General features: G+C 40.2%; 1 protein-coding gene across 4 annotated transcripts in view; it reads right to left on the bottom strand.

Moving 5' to 3' along the window:
• The window catches only part of ESR1 (estrogen receptor 1), a 448,172-nt gene that overhangs the window by 41,069 nt on the left and 385,491 nt on the right, over nt 1-21,612 (bottom strand). For all 4 annotated transcript variants that reach the window (XM_017887610.1, XM_017887613.1, XM_017887614.1 and 1 more), the window contains one exon: nt 1,613-1,746. In XM_017887610.1, the coding sequence (XP_017743099.1) occupies nt 1,613-1,746 (134 nt within the window). The remainder of the gene's footprint in view (nt 1-1,612; nt 1,747-21,612) is intronic.

The raw sequence follows: 21,612 nt of genomic DNA, 5'->3' as shown, positions 1-21,612 counted from the left end.
CCTGAAGTTCCCAGATTGCCCACATGAAAGCTGTCAGCACGCGCCAGCCCTCCACCGAAGAAGGCACAGGTTCAGGACCTGGCACCATGTAGCCGAGTGGCACTGCTCCCAGAACTCTCATCCAATAAAGAGCCATTGTGGGATCTGGACCTTACAATGTACAGGACAAATGACCGAAATGAAAAGCACAATGCACGTGAGTGGAATCAGAAACTTGAATGGAGTGGTAATCACTTCCTTAGTGCGGATCACATCATTTATCATGGGACTTCATTCTGTAATTCAGTCCTTGCCTAGTGTAATAGTACAGATTTCCATTTATCAGTTGATAAGTGAGAATGATTACTGTGATAACCATTAAGCAACACAGATTACTAGTGGTGGTGGGGAAGAGAAGTGGAAAATTGTCATGGGAGGTGGGAAGGGATCAGCACTCATCAGAAAGAGACAAAAACATGAGAAAAGAGAAGGAAGGGCTGATTCCATTAAGCAGCACCATTCCCAGCAGTGGTGGGGAAGAAAAGTGAAAAATTGTTAGGGCAAGCGGGAAGGGATTGGCACTCATCAGAAAGAACAAAAACACGTGCAAAGACAAGGAAGTGCTGATTCTCTATGTATGTGATCAATACAAGCTGCAGTTGAGCTATTGAAGAATTTGAGACTATGTCTAATGGCATAAGAAACTAAGTCAGGCCCAGGACTTCAAAATGGCTGTGATTTCTTTGTGAGAATGAGGAATGAGGCACAAAGTGGAGTTAGAGCCAGGAGGAAGGGTGGAGCTTAAGGGGAGCTGCTGTACAGCTGATACCCAATGTGAGCTTTAGGTCCCAGAGGCTGTAGAGCTAGAGCTTAGATCCAAATACCAAGAGGCTGGGAGGAGTCAGTGCACTAAATCAGGCTGAACCATAGTTTCCATCTGGGTGACATAGAGTGACTCTTTCTTTATACAACAGCCAACCTCACTACATTAAAAAACAAAACAAACAAACAAACAAAAAAAAAAAACAGATGTTGCTCTTAGCTAAGTTTTCTCAAGCAAATAAATACGAAGGGGTAGTAGAATTAGACTTCATAGAGCAAATGGAAAATGCTCTGTCAGCTGGACGATTTATTGCATTCCACATTCTTCTGTTTTAGAAACAGGTTTTTCTATCTCTAAGCCAACTATATTTTTAGCTAATCAGTTTTGACCAGAAACATGGTCTGTCTCAAATAACCCTCTTTCTTTACTATCTGGAGCCTGGAATTGGTCGCAATTTCTTAGCAGAGTTACTTGGTCTACTTATTTTCAGACATAATATAACTATCAACTAACATATGCCTATATACATGTACCATTTGAACAAAAACATCCTCATATCTGTGAAAGCATACAAAAATTTCAGCTCAAAGGCCATTTGATTCAATGCCAAATTACAATTTTTCATGCGTCTATTCGGCTAGCATGGTTCTACCTCTATAAGGAATCTGCAATGTTGGTAAGTTATTTTAAATGTGTGTCAGTAGTTTCTATTTATGACATTATGCCTTTGGAGTGGGTAGATTGTATCTGGTTGAAAAATACAAATAAACATTTAATCCAGCATTGAGTTTTCTCATGTTATCAACTCACCAGAATTAAGCAAAATAATAGATTTGAGGCACACAAACTCCTCTCCCTGCAGATTCATCATGCGGAATCGAGATGATGTGGCCAGCAACATGTCGAAGATCTCTACCATGCCCTCTACACATTTTCCCTGGTTCCTGTGAAAACATAGCAAAAACAAATAAAAAGATTAAAAAACAGAAAATCTTCCACAAGTCATGAAAGGGTTCACATTCATAAAAATCCACTGGTTCTAAATCTTTAACAAAAAACTATCAGCCATTGTCTTCATGGAGTATGAACATTCATTTGAATTCCAGAAGGCAAAACAAAAATATAATTTCCCATCAATGAAACATTCTCATTTCAACTTCTTAGAAGAGGTAGATAGTTCAGTACTCAAGTCTGCCATGTCAAATATGGAATTCTTCAACCTATGGGTAATTGAAAATGATGAAGATTTGTATAAATGATTTATCTAATACACGTATATTGATCTGCTACTATATTCTAGACAATGTGGTAGTTCTGGGAATAAAAACAGGGCTTCGGCTCAAGATGCTCATGGCCTTCAACTAATATAACAAGTCCTGATACATGTGTTTTATAGTACTTTTGAAGTACAAGAACAACTAGAATAACTATGGGCTGTGGTTGGGCTGAGTCCCTTGGTGTTGCAGGGGATGGTATGTAAGGATTCGCCTAGTAGGTGGCATTCGAGTGGACGCTTTAAGATAATGTAGGGTTTCATCAAGCAGAGGTGCAAATGCCTCCTTGGAAGAGGATCCTAAACATGTGAGGAAGAGCATGAAAGAACATAGAGCAGTGTGTTGGAAGTCAGGAGGTGGCAGATTAATCTGGGAAAACAGAAAAATGTCAGATCATGACATTTTTAGAAGTTCAGGCTTTTAACCTTGGCATCAAGAATTTAACATTAGTAGTTGCAACTATTAAATAAGCAAACCAAAGGTTCATAACATGCAGTACTTAAAAACATGTGTCTGTATCTTTTCCATAGGGTTGTTGAAGAATTTAAATGAGATACTACACACGAAAGGAATTCATTCTTTTTTTTTTTTTTTTTTATCACAGGTTGAATTTTGGCATGATGTGTTTGAGAAGGTTAGAAAGAAGTTAAAATATATTATGCATGCACAGATATAGATTTGTGAAATATATAAACAATTAAAATAAATAAATTAAAACTAAACACATTGTTTAGCACCTTGTTTTGTTTCTAGTTAATAGATCTTGGAGTTCTCCATCAACTTTTTTTGACAGCTCAATATGTTTTCACTGAACAGAATGCTAAACTTTCCTTAATCACTTCTTTCTTGGGTGACATTTCTTTCTTTTCAAGTATTTTGTTGTTAAAAACATTTCATTCAATGACTATTCTTATGTTTATGTCTTTGGATACGTATACAGATAGCTATAGAACAAATTCTTAGAAGTAGAATTGCTAGATAAAAGGGCTTATGTATTTTAAATTTTGATAGTTCAAACATTGCTTTCAAATAGCTTATACAATAGACTGTTGATAAGAGAATATATTCGTATAGGCTTTCTCTAAACTGCCTGCTCTTGTCCTTTGCACGTATTTTTCTGTTATATGTCATTGTCACATAGATTTTTAAGAGTTCTTTAAATACTATAGTAATAAGCCATTTGTCATATGTATTTTAATTGTTTTCTTATGGTTTTCTGTTTTTTCTTCTGATTTTGTTTCTGGTATTTTCTTCTGCAAAACATTTAATAGAGAATTAAATTTACCGAATGTTTCATTTATGGCTCTAGAACATTACGTCTTGCTTTTAAAAGCAAAGACAAATAAAAAATTTACATATAAATATATATAACATAATAACATATAAAAATTATCTTATATTTCCTTCTAGTATACTTCCATGTTTTCATGTTTAAATTTTTGATCTTCTGGGGTTTATTCATTTGTATAACAATTTTATTGAAAGATAATCACATAACATATCATTTGCCCATTTAAAGAGTGTGAATCAATGGATTTCAGTATATGCACAATGTTATGCAACCATTTTGGGGATTTATTTTGGTGTAAAGTATGAGAAAAAGATCCAATTAATATTTTTTCAAGTAGCTCATTAGTTTTCCATCTTTTTCACAGACGTTCTTTTCTTTGACTTAAAAAATGTTGATTACTTCTGATATATTCATATACTTCTTACAAGTGACCTCTAAGATTAACATTATTATTTCCATTTTCCAAATGAGGGGATTAGGACTTAAGATTGTTATGTCAAATCACATTGCTTACCAACGCAAAGAAAGAATTCCAACAAGAAGATCTTCTCTGTCTTTAATTCTTGCTCTACTTTAATTCATTCAACAAGATTTACTGAGAGCCTATTACATACCAGTCCTTATGCTCAACATTAGAGTACCAAGAAGAAAGCCATGGGCACTGTCAATAAAGAGATCTAGAATGGGAACAAGACAGACAAGGAGAAAGCCAGGTGCAAGACACAGGAAAAGGTCTAGAAAGAGAGCTTTTTGCATCTAACGTCAGTCTCCCCAGATTCAACCTATCTCAATATTGAAGCAATTGTCATCCTGTTCCCAAATAAAGTGAAATGAGGTTTTTTATGTAAAGTGCATGGAATGGAGTGTGGCACACAGTAAGGACCACCTTTAAGTATTACCTATAGATATACTGATAAATACATGGATATGTCAAGGGAGAGGTTGGCCTTTTAACTTGAAGGAGTCAGAAAAAAACTGCCATGTGCATTTTGCTTTGACTATGAAAATCTGGATGCATGGAAGCTCCACAGAAGCAGAGCAGGAACTTTGAGATGTATGCTGCCTAGCGTGGGGCTGACAGAGTGCTCACGCCAAAGGCTCCACTGGCACTGAGTGGGGAGAACATACTAGAAGTGGGTTCTTCTTGTCATGGGGTTGAATTTTTTTTTTAAGTAGTTCATCTTCTTTCTAGTGAAAAAATAAACAAGGATGGGGAAAATGTTTGGAGGATGAAGCTTTAAAATAACAACTCATAGCCAAAATAGAGAAATGTTCCTTTCTCAGTATAAAGTCTCTGTTTACTTAACAGACTGCACACCAGCAGGGGAGGAAGTCTCAGTGTGGGAGGGAGCCTGTGTTCACCTGCTGTGAGGAAAAGTTCAGTGCAGAAACTGAAAAAGTGGAGACTTCACAATTCTCCTTTCTTCTTGTCCTTTTTCAATCCTCTCCCATAGTTTCCCATGAAGAGCTCGTTCTTGACTCTTCCAGCAAGAGTGTATTTTTCTCAGCCTCTTCTTATTGGATATCCTGTTATTCCTAACCAGCAATTATTACTTGTCAACAAAATAATGCTTGCTCTACAGCACACATTAGGAGCTGTAGACTGCACCCTCAGGGATGGTGTATACCCCAAACTCTCAATTCAGTTCTCGTGTGTGTGTGTGTGTGTGTGTGTGTGTGTGTGTGTGTGTGCGCATGTGTATGTTCCTTTAGGGGATGTGGAGAGAGCTTATGTTGACTGTTAATCATAGAAATATTATGACAGGAAGACCCCAGAGCCTACCTTCCATACAAACACATGTGCTTCATGTTTTGGTGGTGTGCATCTGAACTGCGAGGACTTCTGGGGGGATATTCCAAGTAATGAAGCTGCACTTTTCTAAGCAGTGCTGTTTAGAGGCTACAAGAAGTTTATCTTGATATACTCTTAAGAATAAAATCACTCTGTTTTTCAATGGGAGCAACTTAGTTGGTCTAAGCACTTTAGCGAATCCACTATTTGTATAGTAAGTAAAAATTATGTACTTTGATGACTCTGATGATAGTTTTGTTAAATTACCCAAATGTTGCCTGAGTCTCAATGACTGGCCAATTATGTGGTAACTACGGGTCTCTCACTAGCATTTTTACAAGGTGAAAAGGCTTTCCATGTGAGCTAGTGAAAAAGTGATTTGTCAACCTGCAATCTGGCACAAATCTATGTGGACTTTGAAAATGAGATAGATACTTGTCACCCGCCTGATGCAAAGAAACTCTTCAGTGTCTATTGAGGTCATTATGCATTGTGGTCAGGGCTTCATTTTCAAAGTCTAGCCAAAATACTCTATACTAACTTCAAGGAGCAAGTCAGACTAGAGCATTTAGCTCAGTTTCAGTGGGTATGGATGGATCACTGGCATCAGAAATGGGGTGATTACTACGAATCTGGAGGTAACGTGACTGTAAAAGACAAAATTAGTCTAAATCCATGAGGTGCTTCTGAGGCTGAGAAGCACGTGGGCTATGGAAAAACAAGATTTATTTTTAAAGGAAGCACACAGCTCCAGTCATAGATCAGGAATAGTTTATCGAGCAGACCAGCCTATGACTCCCGCTGTGAGACGTGACAGCCTGCAGTGATGAACTTCTCTATGGATTATGTCAGTCTGGTTTTCAGAGCACCTCAAAATCCCCTTGTGGGGAGCCTTGTTCTGCTACTTATCCTCTTCAAATGTGGTCCATTTGCACTTAGGTAGTGGGGGAAAGAACTGGACTTGACAGAGCATTTGCTCATGGCATGTTCTGGAAGTTTCTCCTCTATAAAATAAAAGCCTGTTTTCAGAAGCCCTAAGGCATCTCTTCCTCCACATGGAAAATAAAGAGCTCTAATGAGGGTGTGCAGACCAAACCCTCACTTGTATACCTTCAAAAATATGCCTTACAAAATGTAAGGTTACCCATTAGCATCTCTTCGTATAAAAGGAAACTGATAAATGGAAACTGAGAAAACCTAGGGGATCAACCTAAGACATTTAATTTAGCTGTCCTGAAAAACGGTACAATATGATTTTTGAAAGGTAACAAATTAAGATGCTATTCAAAATCAATAGTGGCAAGATTGGATTTATTTAAAGAGCTTCTTTATCTTCAACACTACAAAATCTCTCAGCATGTGCTCAAAATGCTGAGACTCCATAAATATTTATATGATCAAGAGGTTTACATATGCAGCTCTGAAGTATGGAAGAAAGTGATGAAGATGGAAATTGTAAGTGATATATCTTGAAAGATGCAAAATTTAAAATGAAAGTTGTTGAGACTCTTGAGTCCAGCTGCCTGGGTTCAAACCTTGATGCCACTATTTACTAACTTTGTGACCTTGAACTAATTACTTTTAGTTTAATTACTTAAACTCTGTGTGTCTGAATGAGTATATAGACAGAAACACCACATTGTACTGTCAGTTGCAATTAAGCCATTGGGATTTGATGGTTGTTTGATACAGCAGTTAGCCCATGTAAATTAAAAAAGAAATTGGTACTGGAAGTGAATACTGTCATGAAAAATGTTTACTTCCTAATGCCAGGTAGGAAGAAAACATAGCAAGCTAGGGAGCCCTGTTACAACATTGCAAACTATCTGCTCTGAAAGAACTTGGCAGGTAGACTACATGCCTGGGGAGGTGGTCAGAATGAGACCCATAGTGTGTAGTGGACACTCTGGCAGCCATTAGTAACGTGTTGCAAGAAAGACGTGAGATTGGGCAAGAACTGAATGGTTCTCAAGCAAAAATGGAAGGGAATGGAGCAAGATCAAAGATAAATGGCCTTATAAGATTGGAAGAACCAACAGTTTTTGGCCATGAAATAGTAAGAGATGAAATGTAAAAGGGTCTTGAGCATGGAAGGCCAAGTAAAACTTCTTTGTTTACAAAGTGACTCCATCTTGTGGCAAAGGGTGACAGCAGAAGGGTATGTCCTCACCATCCAAACTGATTATTTCAAGTAGTCTCAAGCGAGTCACCATTAAGTCATGAGGGAAAGGCCGAAGCACTAAGAGGCGAATAAGAATATCAGGCTTGTTGGTGAGGACATGAGGAAAAGCGAACCCTGGCACACTGTTGTTGAATATATAAATTACTAAAACCATTATGGAAATACTACAGAGGACCCCGCCCAAAATTAGAAATATAATTATCATTTGATCCAATAATCCCACTACTGGGTATATATCCAAAGGAGAGGAAATCAACATGTTGAAGAAATATCTGCACTCCCAAGTTCATTGTAGCATTATTCACAGTAGCCAAGATATGGAATCAACCTGGGTGACCATCAATAGATGAGTAGAAAAAAGAAAATGTGGAATATATGTAAAATGGAATGCTATTCACCCTTTAACAAGAAGGAAATCCTGTCATTTGCAACAACATGGATGAACTTGAAGGACATTATGTTAGACATTGCTCCCAAATGACCAAAGGGCTATAAGAAATGTAATTCTATAGCACCCTGCTTTACAGATTTGAATCATTTCCAACTGGCATGATTAGTAAAGTAACAAATAGTATGTAGCATTTAATGTGAGTCTCAAAACGTTGACTGAGTGAGGAGGAAAGAAATTTGAGGAATTTCCAGGAAGATTAAATGGTATCAGAAAGGCCAAGAGGTGGAAGAAGAGAAGGCCTGTTCAGGGAATATTGAGTAATCTAGCTGGTAGAGTTTGCTATTTGTAAAGAGAGAAACTGGCAAAGAGGGCTGAGTCAGACTGTGAAGAGTGGTTAATAAAAGGCTCCTGAGATGAAACGGGAGACAATGTGTAAGGGAAGACCATTAAGAGCTTACCAGTGGGTGACACGATCATGTAAACACTTTTGTTGTGACTAATTTGGCATCAGTGCACAAAGGAGAGTTGGGGAGAGAGAAGAGTCTGGAAGAGACAGCAGGTAGGAGGAAGGGGAGAGAAGACATGAGACAGCACCGTGGTGATAAAGAGAAATCAGGGCTGTTCTGAAAATCCTTTGTTGATCTGAAGGAAAAATCAACAGATTTCGGTGAATGATCCTCGGTGTTGGCAATGAGGAAGGATTTAAAGACTCCTCTGGAACTGTATGTTAGGATAGATGAAAAGATGATAAAAGAAAGCGAGAAATTAGCAGAAAGAGGGAAATTCAGAGATTTGTCATTTGCTAGTAAAAGAAAACAACTTCCCTTAAAAATGATTGAGCTAAAATTTCACGAGACTAAGTCAAGACGACAACAGAAAATTGATAATGTGGGTCTGAAACTTGAGAGAGGGACAGCGCTAAATATATCAATTTGATGAGTTTTTTTTTTTTTTTTTCACTTACTAAGAGTGGGCATCTTTTCAAATAAACTTGTTAAAATGTACCTCATCCTTCAAATGGGTGCCTGGTATTTCACTGTGTTCATATGTATTTAAGGGCTCTTATTATAGGCATTTATATTATTTCTAATTTTCAGCTACAACAAACAATGTGCAATTATTCCCATACATATATTTTCTACACTTACAAAAGTATGCAGAAAAAAATCCTTACACTACAATAGCAGAATCAAGGGGTATAAACATTTAACCATTTACTAAGTATTGCCAAAATGCCTTCCAAAAAGGTTATACCAATTTACACTGCCCCCATGAAAGCATAAAATATCTGGAAATACATATTTTGGAGATATCTGAATAGAAATCATTGAAACTGGAAAAGCAAGTGAGTTCACTAGGGAAGACAGAGACAGAGACAGAGAGAAAGAAGGAGAGAGAAAGAGAGATGAAGAGAGAAACAGATTGAGAGAGAGAAAAGAGGGAGAGAGAGATTGAGAGAAAGAGAGGGTAAGAAAGAGAGGAAGAGAGATTAAGAGAAAGAATGGGAGAGAGACTGAGGAAGAGAAAGATTGAGAGAGAGGGAAAGAGAAAGAGAGATTGAGGGAGAGAAAGATTGAAAGAGAGAGGGAGAGAGCAAAGGAGGAAGGGGTGAGAAAGTGGCAGAGGGAGGCAATTTGGGAGCGACAGCATCTCCAGCATGAGAGGACAAGGTGGAACCAATCAGGAGGATAAATGGTTGAACGGTCAGAGGTGTGGCTGGACAAGAGCAATCAAGATGTTGAATGTCGGAAGGTCTAAAGGAAAAGACGGTAGAATGAGACAGACTAAGGGAGGGACTGAGGGAGGGAGGGAAGGAGAGAGTAATGAAAACAGATGAGAGCAGAATCAATATCATCACAGGACAGAAATACCTTTTTGTAACTCAAGGATATGAGAAGAAATAAATGTGAATGCCGAAATTCTGAGAGGTTAATTCTTTAGTCAACAAATGTGATATTATTTGCAGAGAATATGGGAAGGTAGCCTGAGGCTGGAGCCCCCAGGAACTCAGAAGCATCGGTGAAAGCTGCTAGGGCCCTGGATGGGCTAAGGCACAAACTCCTCAGCAATGCCTTTGGGTTTCCGGCCCTTGTCCAATCTCTTCAAGTCCATTTCTTACTGCCCACCTTGCAGTTTATACTGCAGGATACTTGTGAACAAAGGCAAGTTTTCCAGAACACCTGCCCGTGCTGTCTGCTTGGATCACCACTGCCCACCCCAAAGATGTGTCCTTCTCATCTTTCAAGGCACAGACCGGGTCCAGGGAAACTTCTTGGCAGTTCCACTATGCTCTACTCTTCCCTCCTTTGTTTTATATGCTTTTTCTCTGTGCTGTGAGACTGTCCTTTATATCAGACTTTTTCTGTAAAAGATCACAGAGCAACTATTTTAGGCTTTGTGGGGCCGTTACAGTCTCTGTGGCATCTACTCAACTCTGATGTGTGTGTGTGGGGGGTTGGGGTTTGTTTTGTTTTGTTTTGTTTTTTGAGACGGAGTCTCGCTTTGATGTTTTAATGCAAAAGCAGCTGTGAACAAAATGTAACCAATGATTATGACTGTATTTATTTATTTATTTTGTAAATAAATAAAACTTTATTTACAAAAGCAGTAACAGGCCAAATTTGTCCTGTCGCCTACACTTGGCCCACCTCTGCCTTCTATCACTGTTCTACATTCAGTGAGTTTACTGAGCACTGATAAAGTGCAGATGTGCGTCCCCTCCAAATCTCACATTGACATTTGATTGCAGTGCTGGAGGTGGGGCCTGGTGGGAGGTGTTCGGGGTGGATCCCTCACAACTGGTTTGGTGCCATCCTTCCATAATGAGTGAGTTCTTCCTCTTTCAGTTTATGGGATAGCAGGTTGTTTAAGGAGCCTGGCGTGTCTCTTGCTCTCTCCTTTGCCATGTGAAACGCCTGCTGTCTCTTTGCCTTCCACCATGAGTAAAAGCTTCCTCAGGCCTCACCAGAAGTAGATGCTGGCGCCACGCTTCTTGCACAGCTTGCAAAACCCTGAGCCAAATAAAACCTCTTTTCTTTATAAAGTACCTGGCATCAGGTATTCCTTTACAGCAGCATAAAATGGACTAACACAAGCCCCGACCACAGCCCCTGCTAGTTGATAAGAATATAGTAAAGACCAGGACAGCAATGTGTCTTTCTCAAAAGGAGCTTACAACATATGTGGGCAGAAGATAATATTTAAAACACAAAATAAAAAAAAGAAACAAAGTTGTAATTAGGGTATGAAGGGAAATGCATGGTATTTTAATATGCTATGGTAGTGAAAACCAGGGACCCTCTGTGGAAGAGAAGTTTGAAACGGTGAGGGACATCCACGTGGACCTTAGCGAATTGTGGACCTGGAGCTCAGAGAAACGCTGGGGTCTGGAGAAGCAGCTTTGGGGGTTGACAAGGGAGACTGCCTGAGTGCACAGAGGGAGAGGAGAGATGGCATCTTAGGGGAAGACAGCCTAAGAGAAAGATGAGACTGCAAAAGACACACAGAGCAGGGGGAGGTAGAAGAAAGCACCGAGGAGGAGGAGTGTCCTAGGTCAACAGGAGGCATCAATTGTGTTGGTGTCTAAAGAAGTCAAGGAAGAGAAGCATGGATTGGAAGACCAGACTGAGATCCTATCCAGTTTTTTGTTTTTGTTTTGTTTGTTTGTTTTTGTTTTGTTTTCAGCAGTGTTGGGCAGCCTGGGGATGGAAGTGAAGAAAGTAGACAGTGGATGTGGCTCAAGGTGGATGACTGACTCTCTAGGTATGGAGAAAACTGGAGGGCACAGAAATTCTAGAAGGTAGTCTTGCAGTGACTTATTATGGGGCTTAAGAGGAAACCAGAGGAAAATGAAATCAGAAAACTGTTTACGATAAAAGAATAGAAAGTATTATAGTAAGTATCAAAGACCAAGTAGGCTCAGAAGGAACAAGGGGTGGGAGAAGTGGAGGCTACAGAGATTATAGTCCTAGAGAGGGAGCTTCTAATCTAAGATACTGCTGGTAGTAGACTTCCTGGAGGTGGCATCTACTCTACTCTACATCTACTCTACTAATGCAGAAGTAAAACTAAATAATGGAAATGTAAAAGCTTAAGAACGCTGAGACCTTATAACAAAGCACAATATTAAACAAACAGTTGACTGACAATTGACAAGAGGCTTATTTTGAAAAATTACCCAGGACTCATTTGTTTCTGACTCTTCAACAACCTCCCAACTTTGAGGTGTTTTCCTCTGCCGATGATTCTGAACAAATGCAATGATCTGAAGGTTACAAGAATGGGATTGATGATCTCGCCAGAAGGGCAGCATGTCTCTCTCATGCCCAACCTTCCTTCTGCCTACCTGTCAACACGCAAAGCCAATGGCCTTGGGCAAAACTCTATGTTTATATGTTAGTGTCCTTTAACTGTTGTGAGCTACAGGTCAAGGCAAATGGGCTAAAAATATAACATGATAACCCGCAAAAATGTCATTCCTCTTAGAGAAGGCAGTGTTTAGATAGAAAATTAAAGAAAAAATGGAAGAAAATTAAAACAAATAACAGAAATTTTTAAGATATAGCCAGAGGATCATCATCTTAGAGTTATTCTGAAAAAATGGAGATAAAAACCGTGTTGCATGATTCATTTAGAGGGATTGTATTTCAAGTGGAAATGACTTTTGGTCCATTAACTTGAGAACGGTTGGTATGAGACTGAAAGCCAGTCTATCTTCCCTGAGAGTTTGAGGAATAAATGCACGGAGCAATTTAGCAGCAGTTTAGAAATGTAAAGTTCTCAGAAGGCATGTTCCCAGTCAAGCAGACCTTGCTGAAGAAGCTGGGAAGTATGATTGCAGGAAAAAACTTTCAGTTCCCTGCTTTTCCTAGCTTAAATCCATATTTCACTTTGTTGCTATTACTGTCTTTTTAAAATTTGGAACATAAAGGAATCTATGAAAGGAAGCCGACCAACAGTGGTGCCCAGTGGATAGATTTCCAGTGAAATGGGGGGACAAAAGCAAAAAGGATTCTTTTTGTGTAAAGAAGTCCATACTTGTTGAAAACAAAGAAAGGAGTGAGTATTTCTCTCAGGCAGTATCATCAGGGTTTTTTAAGATTGAGACAGAAGAGTCATTCTCCTTCAGAGACCTGCCTTGTGGAGGCATTAAATCCCTTACTACTACGGGGTGGAAGTGGCTGTTACACATCAGCAAGTCATCCACACACATCTATTTCCACTTCCAAACCCTCGTAGGATGAAGGCCCTCCCAGGGTCCTCTAATCACATCCCTGGCACAAAGCCAAGAGGAACCTCACTCTCTCTTCCTTCCTCTTTTTTTGCAGCCTCCACAGGTGAACCTCAGCTTTACAAGAGTCACTGTGAGCCTGCCTCCAAATCCTGGTGACAGAGGACAGTTAATTGATACACCCTTTACTCGCCCAGAAGAATTCACACCCTCTCCATTTATGCTGGTGCAAATGGTTATTGCGGAAATTACAGAGGAAATGTCAGATTGACCTATGGAAAAGATGTGTCTGGACTTGAGCTTGAATCATGTAGTCATATTATGTCCAATTGTCTTTCTTAAGCTGTCTGTCACACAGGAGTAAGACTCCATGCTACCCCTTGCTATTTACTTTTTTCACATCAGGGAGCTGATAGCCAAAAGAGTTCTTAAGCCAAGAACTCTTTATATATTTTCTTTTATATATTTTCTAATAAATAGAACAAGCCTTAACATGTCCTCTTTTCATATACTTTGGGTGCTAAAGTGGTAAGAAAGGAGGTTAGAGTTGGTTATTACAGATGCTTCTGTCAGAATGTGTAAAACACACTTCTGGGTTTGAATGGTTTGCCAAAGGGAGATGGAATTCTACACTTCTATAGATAATGATCCACTTAAGTTTGCTTGTTCAGTTTATACAGTTTAAGAGCTAAAGTAAGTCCCTAGAGGAAAATTCTCTAATGGTTGTGCCTACTCAAATATCCAGCTTGAAAGGAGATTCAATCGATCTTTTAAAATGCCCACATCAAGTATATACCATTGGGAAGAATACCACAGTTATTCACTTTTTGTTTAAATGTTTTGGAATTACACAGACACAGCAATTACAAAGTTTGTCTCCACTCTTCTTAGATGAACAGATTCTGTTAACTGAAATGAAGGCAAATGAATGAAGAGAGTTCTATGTTACATATCTGAGAGCAGAGTCTATTTTTGATACACCGACCATTGTTTCTCTGTAAAAAAAAAAACAATTAATACTTCATCTGCTCATTAACTCAGTTCTAGTTGAATACTACTTTTTGGTCCATTGTATATGGCAGACTTTATGTTAGGCACGAAGGACATAAAGATTCACTTATTCCTTCACACAGTAAATATTGAGTTGGAATCTCGTATGTTCCAGGCACTGAGTTAAGTGCTGAAGGTTTAACAGTGAGCCACACAGACACAGTTTTGCCTTCCTGCAGGGTACAGTTTAGTCAGGAAGCAGATATTAAACACACACATACACTCACAATGATAAAATAAAATAAAGCTGTTAATTTGATAAATGCCGAGAAGAAAAAGAATGGGGCTTATGAGAGAGTACAACAAGGGGTGCAACTTAAACGAGGGGGCAGGAGGGTATCTGAGAAGCCCTCTGGGAGGGAGTGATTTTTTTTTTTTTTTTTTTTTTGAGATGGAATCTTGCTCTGTCTCCAGACTGGAGTGCAGTGGCATGATCTCAGCTCACTGCAATATCCGCCTCCCCGGTTCAAGCGATTCCGCTGCCTCAGCCTCCTGAGTAATTGGGACCTCAGGCATGTGCCATCATACCCGGCTAATATTTTTTGTACTTTTAGTAGAGACAGGGTTTCACCATGTTGGCCAGGATGGTCTTGATCTCTTGACCACGTGATCTGCCCACCTCAGCCTCCCAAAGTGCTGGGATTATAGGTGTGAGCCACTGAGCCCAGCGGAAGGACTGACATTTAATCTCAAACTAAATAACTAGGAATTAGCCAGGAAAAAAGTTGAGGGGAGTGTGCCAAGAAGACAGACATGCATGTGGGCCTTGGAAGCCAAAAAAATAATAATAATAATAATAATAATAATAATAATAATAATAATAATGCTTGAGGAGTCGGAGAAGCTGAAAGAAGGTTGACATCCTGGAACCCTGTGACTCCAGGCACAGTGGCCCTGGATGAGGCTGGAGAGCTGGGATCACACAGTGGCCACAGGCCACAGCAAGAGGTCTTAATTCCCCCAGCCAAGCGATGTAAGAGCAGTTTTCAGAGAGGAGTGACCAAGATTTGTGTTTCTCTTATTCTTTTCTTAAAATGTTTATAAATGTATAGGGTACAAATGCAATGTTGTTACATGCATAGATTGCTTAGGGGTCAAATCAGGGCTTTCATGTATTCATGGATTTGTATTTTTCTCTGGCCTCAAGGAACTCACAGGGGAAATTTCCTTAAGTCTCTATAGCAGAATGAAAAGAAAATTCACATTTCTTAACCTGGCAAAGCTCTTGTGCACACAAAACCAAAACAAAATGCACCATACAATGTTTAGGGTCTATCATGGCCATTGATATGCCTGAAGTAAAGACAATGCCTTTCTTTCCCTCTTCCTCTTATAAACAACCTTAATCCACTTACCATCCTTTCAATGACTCTTTTCCAATACAGAGTGTTGGAATTCCAATAACTAAACTAATGACCTAGGGATTTTCATGTTGACTTCTCACAGGAATTCCAATCATTCACTTGTGAGAATTGATCAAGTTCTTACTAGGTCCTAAGCACTTTGCTATTTAGTGAAGGTCCCTTACTTTCCATGAGCTTTCAGTCAAGCAGAGGCAAATATGAGACAAGAGACATGGACAAGGTAATCTCCAATTGTAGTACCTACTAGAAAATAAAACAGAGAGTAGCAAATAGGGGGCAATTTTAGTTTCCTTGTGGTTGAGGGGGTAGCACTGAAATGAAGGCCTGAGTGACAAGATGCTTGGAGATAGTCCAGACTTCATTTTTAAAAGAGAAAATTTTAAAGTGTTCTTCATGAGGGTAAGAGGTGGTTATTTTCATGGTTGGTTCCAAGGTTCGGAAAAAGTGTCCTAGTTTTGAAATCCAGTAAGGGCGACCAACAGATGCAAAGCATTGTGCCAAACAATGCAAGAAACTTGCAATGAAAAAGTAGAATTAAAAGTGGCCTAAACACTCCCTTCCTCTTAGAATCACCAGCCTTTTCATGCTGAATTTGGAGTTGCAGCTGTCAGGAGAGTAATGCTACCCGTGGAAGCCAGTTCACAAACGAGGTCTGTGAGCAGAGTCAATGAAAGCTGGCAGGACTTCTCAGCCCACATTCAAAACAATCAATCCTGTTTTATTAAATACACCCTTCTTTTAAGATTACAACTCATTGGCAGTTCTTTTGTCTCTTTCTTTCTTATTTGGTCTTCTTTTACTTGGACAATCTTTGCCTTGAGTTCACCATATAATTTCTACTTTCTAACATCATTTTATGCTTCTCAATCTCTTCTAACCTCACTCAATAAAATACGGTGAATACGTAACCACCAAGTTAAATACTAGTTTGTTTCTTGAAACTCTTGCATATAAGTACTGATTTAGAAGTGCACTTTAATTTTTTTCTTTTGATTATGCTAAAATCTGAAAAGTGCAATGATTTGGCACTGTGCAGCAATAGGTAGCATTCATTATGTAACTAGTAACAGGCGCTGGACCAGCAAGGAGCAGGCTTTTGTTCCTGACCCCACTCTGTGAATATATGGTCTGCAACCTTGGAAAAATCACCTAACCTTTCCGTAATTCCATTTCCTCCTATGCAAACAGAGAGGTTGGATCAAATCACTGGTTTTCAACCTATTTTTGGAAGTGGGATCCTCTTAATAAATGAAATTATATGTGATGCTGCAATTATAAAACAGAATCAATGTCCTCTGCTCTAGAAGAATTGGAAGGGTGTCCAAAGACCCACTTCCTCTGCCTTCTTTCAAGGCAACTCCTCAGCCGCTTCCACGAAAAGTCCCACAGGGCACAACTTGAAAACTACTGGCCTAAGTCTCAGATGTGATTCCAGTTCTAAAATAATGATTCAGTGACTTCTTAAGTGCAAATAGGACAATAAGAGGCTCCCAAATGATCAAATGCAGAATTAACATTTTGTAGACTTACTAACTTCAACAAGAAGGTAAAAGGGTTCACTCTTTTTCTTTAATTACTAAGATCCGCTTCTGGTGACCAGACTTCTTGAAACACTGTTATTTTTTTCTTCATCTCAGCACCAACTTCAAAGGTTAGGCAATTCAGCTCCACCACCAACACTAAGAATAGTAATATAGTACCAATGAAAGCTAACATTTATTGAGTTCTTACTCGGTGCTAACAAGCATAGTCTTGGTACTAGATATCTAATCACTACAACTCCATGAGAGAGGTACTGTTGTAATAGAAAAAAAAAAAATTGAGGCCCAGAGAGATTACATGACACAAAATTACAGTGAGATTACAGAGAGATTACAGTGTGATGCAAAATCACACTGTAGTTGGTGGCAGACCTCCACACTTCTAATAGTGTGGAGAACACTGACAGCCTGGCTGCAGAGTCTCGTGTCTCTAGTCTCTGCTATGCCTGATCTCATGTTGCCCAACCCTCTAAGAGGCCTCTCTGGGACTCCCCTAACTCCAGTGGATATGACGACAGTGTGGAGTACCATGCCCTGGTTGATTCTCACGTTGTTCCTACACTGAGGCTTTGAAAGTTGCTACAACTCTTTATTCCACAGGTTGCAAAGTCTTTTCAATGGCCAAGTGCATGGTGCCAGTCCTGGGACGAAGATTTGGCAGCTTGATACCAGGTTCATCAATTAAAGATTCCACTGCTCTTGCGTCTTCTTCCCATGCCCCTGTAGTGAGCCATTCATCTGCTCACAGTTAAGTATCCCTTCTGCTTCTCCATGTACCATTCCACACTGCCACTTCTTCCGAGATTAAGACTGGGTTAACATGTACCCACAGACAGCATTTATTACCTCTACCTCTCTCACTTGGCAGTTATCTAATTTATACTGATATAAGCCTTACATGTTTATGTAACTGTTTTCCTTTCTTCCAATACATTACATACTCTCAGACAACAGCACTGAGTCATGTTTTTCCCTATATCCCTAAAGCCTAGGGTGATGGTTAATATTGAATGTCAACTTGATTGAATTGAAGGATGCAAAGTATTATTCCCGGGTGTGTCTGTGAGGGTGTTGTCAAAGGAGATTAACATTTGAGTCAATGGACTGGAAGATGGCGATCCATCCTCAATCTGGATGGGCACCATCTAAACAGCTGCCAGCATGGTTAGGACAAAAGCAGGCAGAGGAACATGGAAGGACTAGACTGGCTAAGTCTTCTGGCATCCATCTTTCTCCTGTGCTGGACGCTTCCTGCCCTCGAACATTAGACTCCAAGTTCTTCAGTTTTTAGACTCATAGACCCACACCAGTGGTTTGCCTGGGGCTCTCAGGCCATCAGCCACAGACTGAAGGCTGCACTGTCAGCTTCCCTACTTTTGAGGTTTTGGGACTTGGACTGGCTTCCTTGCTCCTCAGCTTGCAGATGGCCTATTGTGGGACTTCACCTTGTGATGGTGTGAGTCAGTTCTTAATAAACTGCCTTTTATATATACATCTCACCTGTTAGTCCTGTCCCTCTAGAGAATCCTGACTAATACAGATTTTGGTACCAGGAGTGGAACAGAATTTTAAGGATGTATTTCTTTAGATGGTTTTGGGGTTTCTGGAGTTGGCTGCTTAATATGATTAGACCCCAAAATGCTAGGGACTCTACTTCTAATAGTGTGGAGAACACTGATAGTCCTTGCTATGAACTGTGTAGAGAATTATGCAAAATGAATGCATCTGATACTCCTTATTCACTGCTCATGAGAGGCAAGGAGTTTAGTGACTTTATACCTAATCTTTATACCTAATCATTTCATGCTTCTCACCTTGCCTTTTATATGCCTTGGAGAACCAAGGAATATAATGAAGCTAGTTGGTTGCTCCTACATTCACTAATCAAAGTGATGAAAAAAAATGATGAACTCAGCGATTCTATCTCCCAGGTCCAGAAGCACATTCTGAGCCTCAAATTTTCTAAGATTGCCCTGAGTTTGAGTCTTATCTCCTGTATAGAAAGAGCTGAAATTGTGGAAAATCAGACACAAGCTCTTATCACGTGAGTGGCTGACCTGCAACAAAAGGTGCATGCACAGCCTCACCAGGTGTTTACTGTTAAAGTGAGGGCATTGATTGAAAAAGAATGGGATCCTGCAACTTGGAATGGGGATGTGTGGGAGGACCCTGATGAGGCTGGGGGCATTCAGCTTCTAAATTCTGATGACTTTTTTTGCCAGAGGAAACAGGCAACAGAGGGAAGGCAACATCCCGTCCTCCACCTGTGCTGCCATCAGGCTTTTCACCTTTGTCTGAGGAGTTTAACCCTGCACTGCCTAAGGCATCAGTGATGACCTCCCTTGAGGCAGTTGCCAGGCAAGACAATGTTGATTCTCCTAAGGACCCACCCCCCAACACCCCTGCTTCTAGTTCTATAACTAAAGTCCCGGCAGCCCCTAGAGATGAGGTTCAGAGTGTGACTCACAAGGAGGTGTGCTACACTCTAAAAGAACTGCTTGAGTTTTCTAAGTTATATAAGCAGAAATCTGGAGAACAGGCATGGAAATGGGTATTAAGGGTATGGAATAATGGTGGAAGGAACATAAAGTTGGATCAGGCGAATTTATTGATTTGGGCCCACTAAGCAGGAATTCTGCATTTAATATTGCAGCTCGGAGAGTTAAAAAGAGTTATAATAGTTTATTTGATTGGTTAGCTGAAATATGGATCAAAAGGTGGTCCACTGTGAGCAAGCTGGAAATGCCTGATCTCCCTTGGTTTAATGTAGAGGAAGGGATCCAAAGGCTTAGGAAGATTGGAATGGCAGAGTGGATTAGTCACTTTAGACCTACTCATCCCAACTGGGAGAGTCCAGAAGATATACCTTTCACCAATACTTTGTGAAATAGATTTGTAAGGGCAGCACCTGCATCCTTGAAGAGCTCTGTGATTGCTCTTCTCTGTATGCTAAATCCTATAGTGGGTACCACAGTCATTCAACTACAAAATTTAAATACAATGGGAATAATTGGATCCTGAGGTGGCTTGGGCCAAGTGGTGGCACTCAACTATCAAAGACAAGGTGGGTGCAATTACCATAATGGACAGCAGAGGCAAGGCAACCATCAGAATAGTCTGACTTGTGTAGAGCTCTGTCATTGGCTAAGTAATCCCAGTGTTCCTAAAAAGTGAAATTGACAAGAAGCCTACCGCATTCTCGCTTAATTTATATAAGCAGAAAACGTCCAGGTCAAGTAGACAGAAGACTAATTTAAACTAAAAAGTGTAAAAACAGAGAATCATGGCCCCTCAATCAATTTCCAGACTTGAACCAGTTTGTAGACCCAGAACCCCTTGAATGAAAGGGAGCCTGGGTCCCCTTGAGGAAGGACCCCACTACATTACTGACAATTTATGCAGTGAATCTTTCTCCCGTCCTTCCCCAAGGAGACCTCTGGTCTTTTACCAGAGTAACTGTGCATTGAGGAAAGGGAAATGATCAGATATTTCAGAGACAACTGGACACTGGCTCTAAGCTGACGTTGATTCCAGGGGACCCAAAACATCATGTGGTCCTCCAGTTAAAGTAGGGGCTTTTGGAGGTCAGGTAATTAATGGAATTTTAACTCAGGTCCAACTTACAGTGGCTCCAGTGGGTCCCTGGACTCATCCTGTGGTCATTTCCCCAGTGCCAGAATGCATAATTGGCATAGACATATTTAGCAGCTGGCAGATGCCCCACATTGGCTCCCTGACTGGTAGGGTGAGGGCTATTATGGTGGAAAAGGCCAAATGGAAGCCATTACAGCTGCCTCTACCTAGAAAAATAGTAAACCAAACACAATATCGCATCCCTGGAGGGATTGCAGAGGTTAGTGCCACCATCAAAGGCTTGAAAGAAGCAGGAGTGGTGATTCCCACCACATCCCCACTCAACTCTCCTATTTGGCCTGTGCAGAAGACAGATGGATCTTGTAAAATGACAGTGGATTATTGTAAGCTTAACCAAGTGGTGACTCCAATTGCAGCTGCTGTACCAGATGTGGTTTCATTGCTTGAGTAAATTAACATATCTCCTGGTGCCTGGTATGCAGTCATTGACTTGGCAAATGCCTTTTTCTCCATTCCTGTCCATAAGGCCCACCAGAAGCAATTTGCCTTCAGCTGGCAAGGCCAGCAATATATCTTTACTGTCCTACCTCAGGGGTATATCAATTCTCTGGCTTTGTGTCATAATCTTGTTGGAGAGATCTTGATCATTTTTCCCTTCCACAAGATATCACACTGGTCCATTACATTGATGACATTATGCTGATTGGATCCAATGAGCAAGAAGTAGCAAACATACTGGATTTATTGGTGAGACATTTGTGTGCCAGAGGATGGGAAATAAAATCGACTAAAATTTAGGGAACTTCCACCTTAGTAAAACTTCTAGGGGTCCAGTGGTGTGGGGCCTGTCAAGATATTCCTTCTAAGATGAAGGGTAAGTTGCTGCCTTTGGCTCCTCCTACAACTAAGAAAGAGGCACAATGCCTAGTGGGCCTATTTGGATTCTGGAGGCAACACATTCCTCATTTGGGTGTGTTACTCCAGCCCATTTATCAAGTGACCTGAAAGGCTGCCAGTTTTGAGTGGGATCCAGAACAGGAGAAGGCTCTGCAACAGGTCCAGGCTGCTTTGCAAGCTGCTTTGCCACTTGGGCCATATGAC

Source organism: Rhinopithecus bieti, unplaced genomic scaffold, assembly GCF_001698545.2.
Source record: "Rhinopithecus bieti isolate Rb0 unplaced genomic scaffold, ASM169854v2 scaffold_16097, whole genome shotgun sequence".
NCBI lineage: Eukaryota > Metazoa > Chordata > Mammalia > Primates > Cercopithecidae > Rhinopithecus > Rhinopithecus bieti.
Note: the sequence above shows the minus strand (reverse complement) of the source record. Positions and strands in the feature narration are given on the sequence as shown.